This window comes from Emydura macquarii, unplaced genomic scaffold (assembly GCF_026122565.2).
Source record: "Emydura macquarii macquarii isolate MOO-44397 ecotype Brisbane River unplaced genomic scaffold, CSIRO-AGI_Emac_v2 contig_1644, whole genome shotgun sequence".
NCBI classification, from domain to species: domain Eukaryota; kingdom Metazoa; phylum Chordata; order Testudines; family Chelidae; genus Emydura; species Emydura macquarii.
The window spans coordinates 22,977,046-22,988,871 of NW_027131781.1; the positions used below are offsets into that span (position 1 = coordinate 22,977,046).

Consider the following 11,826-nt stretch of genomic DNA (forward strand, 5'->3'; position numbering starts at 1 on the left):
ATTTTTGCTTCTCAGATCATCCACAGACAGTTGGAATACATGCCTGAATGTCTCCCAGACACCAGAATTTAGCCCTTAATATTTTAAATAGGCCTCTACAGAGGGAGTCACTGGTGACAGGCAGAGAGGGAGGCTGCTGGGTTCACAATTAAATGGATTATCCATTGGCCCCAAAATCCCATGTAAACAACATTAGAGAGGTAGTGGTCTGTTCAATTCTGTCAGCTAGAATAGTGGCCATGAAGGTGCACTGGCTTGTCGGTGGATTGAGGTGTCAGTTCCACCCACTCAGCCCCCACAAATTTACCTCCACAAAAGACAGTCACTCGAGCTTTAAACAGGGATGGGTGAATTTCTCTGTAACTGAACAAAAAGCCTCAGCACTTGCTGCTTGAAGTTTCTATTTATGAGAGCTAGATGGCTCAAGAGTAATGTAATATACAGCTGTTTGCCTCTAGGTCACTATTTCAAATCCAGGCAAAATGAATAGTACTATAGTAACTATCCAACAGCCATTGCCCTGCCTGTGTGAAATGATTTGGTTATCCCAGTTCAGTTCCATGTCACAGAAATCACCCTCACAATTGGCATTATTTGGTATCCTTAATGACCATCACACAGAGGGGCTTTGGACTGAACCTGCATGAAGACTGCACTATCTTCTCACTTTTAGATGTGGTTCCTCCAGCTCAGGTTTGAGGCACATTGTCATGAGAGTTTTGGGGAAGCTTGCACTTCCATTTCCAGAGTTATCAGTCTTTGACATTTTAAGAGTGCTGAATTCAGTAAGTCTTTAATAATAATTTAAAAAAAAAAACAAAAAAAAAACAAAAGCTATCCACAGCTTAGTCTAAGAACAAGTAACTTACATGAAAATTTTATTTGCAAATTAGTTTTTTGCATAATTGTATTAAACAGTATGTATGGTGTATTTTGTAAACAAGTCTATAGATGACAACAATTTGTTCCTAACTTGATCCGGTTTGACCCAAAGCAAACAAAAGATCACAGTCATATTTTATAGGATTATTTATAAGTAAAGGTTATTAAATGTGACTATTTAAATTCACAGAAGCCCAGATCAGATTTCTTAAGGCAAAGCTGCGTGTTATGCAAGAGGAGCTGGATAGTTTAGTACGTGATTGTAGTAAAAAGGTATGTATTGAGTGTTCTTATTCAGTAGCAACTGAATAAGGTTCCCCTTCCATTTAACACTGTCGTTAATTAGGCTATATTAGAATCCATAGTGGGATGCATTTGATACTACAGCTTCAGTTATTAGAGAGTGAGGGATCTACATAACTAATTTTTCCTTTTTATGAACCCAGAGTCTAGAATACTGTTTTTTGTGTTTCATAAGTATTTAATCTTTAGGCTAAAGATTTAAAAGTATAATTTAAAACAAATTCAAATGAAGTTTTAAACCATCATATTCTATGTGATCCAATTTATAAGTAAGGAACAGTTAGTGTTTTTTTCAGGGGTGGGACAGCAGGTTTGTTCTCTTAAAAGTTGTAGAAACTTTTTCAGACTTTTGGATGTGCCTTGATATTTTTTTTTTTAAGTCTGTTGACTTATCTGTACTAACACTGATTTATGATTGTAAAAAACAATCTTGAAGATATTTTATACTCTAAAGGAGAAATGGTTTCTAAATCATGAAATTATTTAAAATAGGGATGTAAATAGAACATGAAAATTCAGCTGTTGCTATATACTAATTGATTTTAAAATAAACCTGAATTTGGGTACTTGAGGTATCTAAGAATATGAGCTGTGATTGTCTGTAACTCAAAAATAGATGACCTCACTAAAAGTTGGGAAGTGATTATTTTTTGTAATTGTAATGAAAATTTGTTGCATCCACCCCTTATTTCTTCTTAATGACCAGATTTTCAAACATTTTGTTTATATACATTCTCACAAATATGTTACTATTCTGAATTTACGTAGAGCCTCTGCATGGCTTTACTATGTACGTTATTCTATAACTAATAATGGCTATCACAGTACTGTGATCTTCAGTGCCTGGAACCTTAAATTACTGAAGTTTTATTTAAAGCATGTTTCTAGTATAGCATATTGTTCAAATAAAACGCTAGACAAAATTCAACTGGTAGAAAATTAAAATTTACTAAGTGCTGAATTTAAGAATTTTTTTGTTTCCTTAGATAATTCACGGTAGAATTCACAGTCTAGTTTATCAGGTATTGCTTATGAGAGAAGTGCTGTTTTAAAATTTTACAAATTAAAACACGAGTGATCACAACAATATCTGCAAAAACCATTTACTAATAACTCCATATTAACTTGTAGAAAAATGCTTCCTCATCATAACACTTTTGTAAAACATTTATTGTTTTCTAAGTTTACTAATTATTGACTGACAGGATGATGAGAATCAGAATTTAAATTCTCGGATTAAAGAAACTGAGGAGGAACGAGCTAGACTCCAGCGAACAGTCGGTACTCAACAGTTTCAAATTGAAAAGTACAAAATGCTATCAGAGGAAGCTAACCGGAAAAGTGAAGGATTACAGCAACAGCTCAGTGCAGTAGAAAAGGTAATGCAGCCATTTATTTCCTCAGCCTTACAAGTTCGAAGGAAAAAATATGAAATCACCACAATCACCTGAATTGTTTTACAGTCAGATTTGCAGTTAACATACTGACTTCTGCTTATACTGACGCTGTACATTTTGATTTAAAGATAACCCAGTTAACCCATTTAAAAAAAAATTGAGTAGTTTTAGGTTTTGTCCCAGAGTCCCCCCACCAATTTAAGATTTTACAGTCACATTTACCTATATTTATTTTGTCTTCATTCTTGTGTAGAACATCCCTCGAGGCAGGTGATACTGACTGTAAACAAAGTGCAGGCAAGTTCACAAAAGAAGAAAAAATAGGGGAAAATATTTATTCCTCAAATTATTTGTTATAGCAACTTTGTTGTAACAGTAGTATTTTTTTTTTTTTAAAGAAACTGTTAGACATAGAGGTGGTTTTTTTGTTGGTGAATGGGTGCATGGGTCATGCAAGGGTCATGGAGTATGTGTGTGCAGTTTTTTTGGTTTTTAGTTTTGGTAAGTTGACTGTGTCCCTTTAAAACCAATCACTCCAATTTTAAGAAATCAAAACCAAACCAACCCATCTGGCTCCAAGTACAAGCCACATATGCAGAGTTGTGAAGTGCCTGGTTATAGCAGATGGCCCACATACACAGCTTTGTTTGTTTGGAACGTAAGCTAAGAGCAGCATGTGGTTTTTTTCTTTAATTATTCAGAGCTGGAGAGGTTGATTTTAGAATCAAACATATCTGAATAACCTAGAAAACGTTATCTAAAAAATGATTAAATGAAAACTGAAAACATAACTTGCAGCCTAAACCAAGTGTCTTTTATATCAAACCATACTGTAGCAATTGTTAAACATACTATTCTTATATGTTAATTAATTGATGTAGCATTAGCATTTTTAAACTACTAAGTAGAGAATTTGGAAAAGCCTGTTTTGTGCAAGTACTTCAAACCAAACCGAAAATAGTTATGGGCTTTGCAGGTAAATTGAATAAGGATGGAGTCATCCTGACTTGGTTTTGTCAGGAATGAGAATATTTATTTTCCTCAAAAAATTGATGTGCAATAGTAATACTTGTCTATGGGATTGAGAAGGCAGAGAAGGCAAAAGCCTGCACATTTAGATATCTAAAATGTGTATGCTATGTAAGTAGCTAACTAGTTAATTGTTTGGTTCTCTTAAATTTACAGGTACGATCTTTAATATTTTTACTGATGTGAAAGTTAGGAAATTGGTATTTATATTTTTAATCATAAGCTTAGTTTTAACTACCAGTAAATAAGGGTTTAAAGAATCATTCTTGTTATAAATGGTTAAATCTCTTACAGACTTGATCTTTTGATTTTGAAAGCTAATTGTTCTTTGGCAAAGTTTGTAGTATATTATTCAACGCTATTTTTTAATTAAATAGAGATGAATGGTAGATATGTTGCAGGGAATTTGGCTGAATATCATAAGCTGAGTCTGCACTACAGTGATCATAGATATTCGAGACTGACATCTTTTGAAGTCTAGAGACAGTCTGTATATATGTGTTGGGATAGTATAAGTGTAATCTGTTTTATTTGTGTGCTTTTGGCATCATTTCTCCAAAGTAAAACTTTTTAAATTGGTAGTCTTCTCAGCACCCTTAGCATGTGAAGAGATAAACTTCTAATAGAAGTGTGCTGCATATCATTGTCTTTTTGTATCTGTTTCTACATCCCAGATTTATCATTGTATTTGTTTGTGTGTTGTGGATGTCACTTGACATTGTCTGGATGAGTTTTAAAAGCTATTTTAAAATCCAGGTAATCTTTGTATGGCTGGTAATATCACTTAAGCCATACGGAAATTAGGTTGTGATGGATATTTTCTTGAACCTGCCTAGCTTCACAACTTTTGAGGTTTCTTTACTCTCCTCCTCCCACCCGCTGCTTTACTATGTGTATATAGACAGAGACATCAGCCGGCTTCCATACTCTGTGCTACTATACCTCACCTGAAATAATTTTAGCATTCTTCTTGTTTGTCATGCTCTAGAGGGATGGTATCAAACTTCAAGGGGCTCCTTCGTCCTTCCCTGGAACAGATACTACAGTTGAATCCACTGCTCCCCATATCCTCTGCAACTTCCTCCCATTTTCTTGCACTCTTTAATTCTTGATGAGTGAACTCTGTACTCTTATGGAGAATGAGTGGTGTGGATACAGGGTAGGGGAGCCAGAAATTTCTGAGTTCTGACTCCTTCCATTTCCTTTGGGCAAATCACTTTACTCTGCTTCTGTGAAGGGATTGATAATGATTGTGAACCTCTCAGGGCTGTTTTGAGGATTAACTGTTTGTAAAACAATATGAAGATAAATTTATGTAAGCGTTATCTGCCTAGTGGGAAGAGAATTCATGAGCAGCATAGCCATTGAATCATTGGCACTAAATACCTCCTTACACTTGTTCACATTTGTCAAATTGAGTTGCCACGAAACACATTAGGACAGTGAAGAAAAGGAAGAAATGCGAGACCCTTAATTTGCCAACACAGTGGGTTGTATTGCAGGAAAACTAGAATTACTTTGGGTCCCAAATAACAGAGTACTTCTGGCAGCACGGCGCACAGGCGCACACACATTGTGCCTTAAGAAGGCGACCACTGACCCAAAAAGAATGAACCAATGAACAGTGGAGATAAACAGGTTGAGTTGGACCTAGATCTCACTTTAGTCAAACCCCAAAAGTTCAGTGGACTTCAGATTCTGATTCTAATCCACTGCTGTTGAACTTCACTGTGTGATATGCCTTCATATGAAACAGACTTAGCAAGTTTTGCCAGAAACACCTCAGGGATGTATGTTGTGTAGGAACAGAATGTAACTTTATCTCTTACTCACAAGACAAATTCATGGATCTAAGTTTTTGTGGATTTTTCCCCCAAAAGATTTCAGTTATGGTTGTTGTGAATACTGATATTTAAGGCCTTTTTGCTGTCACTTTTGAGACTGATCTGCTGCTGAGTAGTTTTGAAATCAGTATCTGTTTACCTTAGTGGTCTTTGAACATGCTCAGCTGATTCTTTCAACATTATTTTTGGCCAGCTTAGCTGTAAGAGCAAATGGAAAGATTGAACGTTTTTGTTAAAATAACTGTAGGAGGTAGTGAAGAGCAATGCTAAACAACAGAAATTAAGACAAATCTGAAAAGACCTACCTGACACAGTAATATTTCCCCTCCCCCAGATATTTATTTGGGAAACATAATTCAGCGGTTAAGAATAGTTTATGAAGGATTTGCAGAAAGCCTGGTTACTTAGAAAATAAGGTTCTATTTATCTTGTAGCATTAGTTGACAAGATATGAAAATACAATACAACCCCACTGAAAGATCTGCAAAAATCCCTCTGCATTCTATTACTCTCTGGAGTCAGTGTCAAACAGAGCATTAAAAGAACGTTTAACCATCTTTTTGTTACATGATTAGGTTAGCCAATAGTTTATATACCTGTGCAAGTATATCCTTTTGTGTTGCCAGGTGCTGAAATGCTCCATTCCAAAATGTTGAAGTTCATTTTAATGTAAAATGGAGTCTATGGCACTGAAGACTAAGACAAGCAATTGACTTTATTCACAGCTCCGTCTTCTTAGTAAAAGAGAAGAGATGGTGATGCTATGAAAAGGAACAGACTGTGGTGTTTGTTTACTGCCTGAATGTGTTTCATTTTCCTGTTATCTTACCTGAAAATGTGTGTACCTTCCAGATGTAAAAAAAGCGAACCCATCTTAGTCTTGTGTAGAGCCTGACACAATGTAGGAACTCCATTTGTCCAAAATATTGGAGGAAAGAAATTCAGCAGTAGCATCGAGGTGGTTTAGTCAGACACACATTTGTTTAGATTTCCCATCTTCCTCTTCTCTGGTCCAGCTTGGAGAAGTCAGGATCCTTCCAATATACATATGATCCAGTGATAGTTTACCACAACACTTTTCTATGTAGATTTGCCATTCAGACACTTACATAATCAAGTCATTCATCCTATACACTTACATTAAGGATAGCTTTCTAACACAAATGGCACATTTTTAAAAAGCACCACCTCTTGGTCTTAGAAGGGTTAATATCAGAAGTATGAGAAAGTGTCCCAAAAAGAGACAAAAATTCAGGGAGAAAACTTAAAAGAAAAGAGTAATATCTGATTTTAAAATGTTATCTTTTGGTTAAATGAGTTAGCCTTTTCCTACGTATTACTTTCCAAAACCTGACTCTGCTTTTCTAGAGACATCTTTCATGTGAATGACAAGAGTTGCCATTTCTGCCAGTATATCTTGTATTCTTGTCTCTTCCTGCTTTGTCTTACTGTGAGTTTCATCCCCTGATCTCTTTATCTCATTACTCTGTTCTACATATCTCTGCCTTTGCCTCCTCCCCTCATCTTCTGCCCACTCGCACCACTATCAAATAGTAACATCAGAAAGGAGAAGCAGCTCTAGTGTCTATCTTCTAGACTAGACAGTACACCAAGTTGTCCCAAGGACATTTAATTGTTGCAACATTGGTTCAGTGTCACTGGGCCATGGTGCTATCCTCTGAGCTTGTTGATGCCTGCCTTAGTACTCAAATAGAAGATTTTGGAGACAAATACTAAAAAGGGATGTATTTCTAGAAAGCGAGACAAAAACAAAGTGAGGGAGAAGTTAGCACTATTCTAGAAGTATAAAAGTAGGAGATGTGAAGTCTGATTCTACTGCAAGGCCAAACAACATCAAATAGGATTTTGGGTGTGTCCCTGGCTCTAAATGTGTTGCTTATAGGAGGACTCATTGACGTACCATTATCCAACACATTTTTTCCTTCTTTTTTTAATTTATTTAGGAACTAGAGAATCAAAAGCGCATACAAAAGCAGGCTTCTACCAGTCAGAGTGCTACAGAAGTTCGCTTAAATAGGGCTCTTGAAGAAGCAGAAAGGTATAAAATGGAGCTGAATAAACTGAAGCAAAGCAATAAGGTACAGATTTAAACTGCTTTAAAAGTATAATCCCCCGTTGAAAAATGCTTAAAAAAACCAAAAAAAAATCAACCCCCCCAAGAGCTTGATCATGTAAGGATTGAGCACCCTCAAATCATTGATGGCAAAACTAGTTTTGAGGGTGTTTTGTGTCTCATAGACAATTCAAAGCTGGACAAAGTTATTGAGGCAATTAGAATACTGTAACAAATCAATTTGAGAGCCTGGACAAGAGTTCTGGCTGTTTAGAAAATATTGCAACCCCTGCTGGAAAATGTCTTATATATTGGTTACGCAAAGTGTAGTGCTGAAATGTATGCATTTTGTCCCCATCTGCTTGAGTCTGGTACATGATTAGAAATGGAGAGGGACAAATACTATATTTCACTTCTAAGCGAAATAATTCATATTGGCAAAATTTGACCCTGTAACTGCGAAGCATGCCTCACACACCTATCCACCCACCACATTGTGGTACCAGTATTAAATCCTGCTGCCTTAAATTTAAGTGCAGTAGAGAGTTCTCAGCTAGATGTGGGAGTTGGTTTGTTTGTTAAGGGTACAAGTCAAAAGTTTTGGTAAAGGAATAGTTTTGATTTATCTCTTTTTGTCCTTCTGAAATATCACAGATTGCTATTTTTTCTTTTGTTAGTACCCATTCCCCAGATAACAGGCTGTTTTTGTCCTTCTTTAGGATATAGCCAACCAAGAGCACAAAAAACTTGAAGAATTAAGAACAGCAAACAAGAGACTGGAGAAACAAAAAGGGGAGCTAATGACTGGTTTCAAGAAACAGTTAAAGCTAATTGATATTCTAAAAAGACAAAAGGTGAGTCTCTTAACCTAAAAGCTTAACAACATTTTATATAGTGAGTGTGTTACACACTTCAGGTTACAAATACTAATGGTCAAGATTACCATCAGTATTTTCCTTGAGTAACATATGAACTAACAGATCTGCATCACCACAATCTCCTGTAAGTGGTATGTTTGGGCAAGGTGGGTGGTTAGGTTTGCTGCTATTAGGAGGGTACAAGTAGCACTGCTGGCTTTCTCCTTTACCAAAATGTCCTGAAAACTGGGCAGATAGATCATCTCTTGAGTTGACTGTCTTGGCTTTTTGTCCCTGAACTGGAATGTATTTAGTGCTGCTGAAAGCTGTATTGAGCAGTCCTGAGATCAATGGCCTCTTGGTTCACTGAACAAATACAGTTTAGATAGGAGCAGCTTCCCCATGCTGTCCTGACAATGCAGAGAATTCTTCTTAGGTTGGAAATTATGTAAAATAGAGCTTAGACATGTCAGCAACTACAGCAAGATGGCCTTTCAGTAGTAACATGTTACCTTAGCTTAATGCAATGTTGTTCTGTCCTTTATGAGCTATTTCAGAAAATGTGTGGTCTTCTACAGATAACTTTGGTTATGTTTAGCCTCCTAATCTATGACAAGAACTTCGGGTTGATTTTTTGTAAAGCTTTTTGATGTATTGCTCTCACAGGGTAAGTTAGGTTGGATCATCCATACAATATTTGTATTCCAAATTTGGATGGGCACCATAGGAAGTAGTGGAAGTAGTTTTCAGGTCAAGATGTGCCACCACCTTAGGGGTGAGAGAGAAGACATAAATGAAACTAAATACCATCTGGAAGGAAGGGAATTGCAACCTGCAGCAGTCAGCTTGCTTGGTGTTCAAATGATTGCCTTAAGGCTACCTGTGGTTGGCTCACTAGATTTAAAGGACAAGCTCCCAAAGGAGAACATTTTGGAAAAGGCCTTATTTATAAAAAGGGATCTGGATAGAAGACATCTTTAGCTTTCCGGAGCTGGAGGCTGGTGTATTACATAAGTTATATCCTCATTGTGTTTTGAATTGATATGTTTATATATTAAAAATTCAGATCCCTTTTGGACATCAGTTGCTTCAGTGCAAAATATTTACCCCATTTAGATGAGATGCTGATTTTGCAATCTTAAAAAATTAAAATCTAGTACAATATAATTTTCTTCTTTAAAAAAAAAAAAAAAAGTAAAGTAGGAGGAGGATAAAGATTTTAACCTCTATATGATCTGAAGATTGCTCTCATCATATGGCATCGGGGTTTTTCAGGCTTCAATATATGCTGCCCACTTGAGTGATAGGTGGTTCTGTCAGAATGCAATGTGAAAAAGCAAGGTCCTTATTTTCATGTGTTTACCATTTTTCTCTAAACCACCTAGGAATTTTTCAAGTAATTATAATTTTTAGTCATGAGAGGATGGCATTTCCATAAACTATTGAGATTTTGATAGCTTATGCAATATGCATTCTTATGGTCTAGTATAGTACCTTAAGTTGATGGTAGCACTGAAACTGCAGAGACCAACAGAACCTCTTCAATGGCTCAAAGTCATGAAGAATGCACTAAACCTTGATTAGTAACTGGTGTTAGGCTCCAACTGTCTCTAAGGCAGACTGTCATGTATACACCTTTGCTTTAGTAACTTGCTTTTTAAAAGAAAACTGATATGCACAGATAGAATAGCAGCAGATTTTTCTGTTCTGAATAGTTTGTGTAGCACCCTTAACTGATAAGTATTTTCAAACTGCTCAGAAAAACATCATGCTGAACATGAATCTGAAAGATAAATTCCTTCCTAGCCTAGTAGCTGTGATAACTTCAGAGCTGAGTTGAACGTTACATTTTGAAAGACATTGATTCTCTTGTAAACATTTTTAAAAGCCATAAGTGTTGTCAGATGGTAATTAAACAATGCCTATTAAAAACATATCAGTTGTAGAGAAATATGTATAAAGAAAAGACTTAAGCATAAGAAGTCTGTGTTAAGTATTACAATTCTAACTCCATGGAATGTCTCCCTTGCCCCCTTCTTCACATTGAGGTTATACGTGATTCCTAAACTAGAAAATCACTGCTACCAAAAAGTACAAGTTTTAGCTGCCCCCCCAGTTCCCATTTTTGGGGTACTAAACAGAAACCAAACTCCCCCCCAGTGGGGCAACACATACAGAAAGAGAAATCATAATTTCTTCCTTTAAAAAAAAAACTAAACTATTTCATGTTCCACTTCTGTCTGCATTAAGCTATCTAGGTTACAAATAATTTTACATTTGCCATATCAAGTTATCTTTGCTTGTATCCCTAATTGTTTAACTAAATTATGTTAATCTTTTATAGATGCATATTGAAGCTGCTAAGATGCTTTCCTTTACTGAAGAAGAGTTCATGAAAGCTCTCGAGTGGGGAAATTCCTGATTGAGTGTTCAACAACTTCTATTTGGAAATCAGTGCTGATTGTATAGTGTTTTAAAAGTATTAATACTTACCACATATGTCCAAAAGGATAGTAGTACAGAGGGAAGACTCCATTGTATACATGTCTGTTTTGATTACCAATTTTTTGTTTTCTTATTGATTGTTTGAAACTGTAGGAGAGAGAAGATGAAGAATACTGCTGTCCAAGTAAGAGGTAATATTTATATATCTCAGAAAACTAAGGTGACGGTTCAAAAATGGTTCATTAATGGGGAGAAAAACTTCTGATCCATTTTGCAACTTGGACAACACAATCATCAGTTTTATTGTAAAAATACATGTGTGGGAACTATGCAGGGATAATGGTTGTTGTCCATCCCTCATCTTTCCACTCTTAGCTAGATTGGAACATTAAATACTTTAGTGGACACTAGTCGTCTTAATTTTATAGAAGAGAAGTCCTCACTCTATGTAATGTTCCCTGTCCTATCTACTTCCTATAGTGTTATCTTTTTCCATATTAAATGCATGTGGCTGTGTAAATGATGGATGAAAGTAATTCTCATTCTTAGCATCATTCATTTAGTGTTGTGTCACTTTGAAGGTAATCATACAATCCCTGCTGACGTATGGATCTGTGTCAACACTGATTATCTAAAAGTTTCCATCGATCAGCAAAGTCAGCGGTCTGACATTTTTGTTTAATAACTTTTAAACATTTTGCTTAATTTAACTTTGTATTAACACAAATCTGCCAGTGTCTTCTGTCAAGGGACCATCTTTAAATCTAGTAATAAGTCTCTGACTCATTTGTGCTTTGATAGAAATAAATTAAGATTTTTACCTATTACTGTATGATGAAGTATGCTTGTGCAGAATAAGGGAGCTGTGTTTTTAGTTTTAAAAAAAATAAATAAATTATGTATTCAGTTAGTTCGTCCTGCCTGCCCATAAGGAGTTAAATCAGAGGAGGCTGTTGGAGAAATAAACAGGACATGAAACAATGCCAAAGATAAGG

At 35.8% G+C, this 11,826-nt stretch overlaps 1 protein-coding gene across 3 annotated transcripts in view; it reads left to right on the forward strand.

Annotated features, from left to right (window-relative positions):
- TEX9 (testis expressed 9) overlaps positions 1 to 11,367 on the forward strand; it is a 35,914-nt gene extending 24,547 nt beyond the window's left edge. For 2 of the 3 annotated variants that reach the window (XM_067555891.1, XM_067555892.1), the window contains 5 exons: positions 1,073 to 1,155; positions 2,391 to 2,564; positions 7,420 to 7,554; positions 8,249 to 8,383; positions 10,731 to 11,367. In XM_067555891.1, coding sequence (XP_067411992.1) covers positions 1,073 to 1,155; positions 2,391 to 2,564; positions 7,420 to 7,554; positions 8,249 to 8,383; positions 10,731 to 10,808 — 605 coding nt within the window. In that variant the 3' untranslated portion in view covers positions 10,809 to 11,367. Of the gene's footprint in view, positions 1 to 1,072; positions 1,156 to 2,390; positions 2,565 to 4,599; positions 4,744 to 7,419; positions 7,555 to 8,248; positions 8,384 to 10,730 lie in introns of those variants that run through there. The other variant, XM_067555893.1, reaches the window with a different exon arrangement.
- Positions 11,368 to 11,826: the final 459 nt, after the last annotated feature.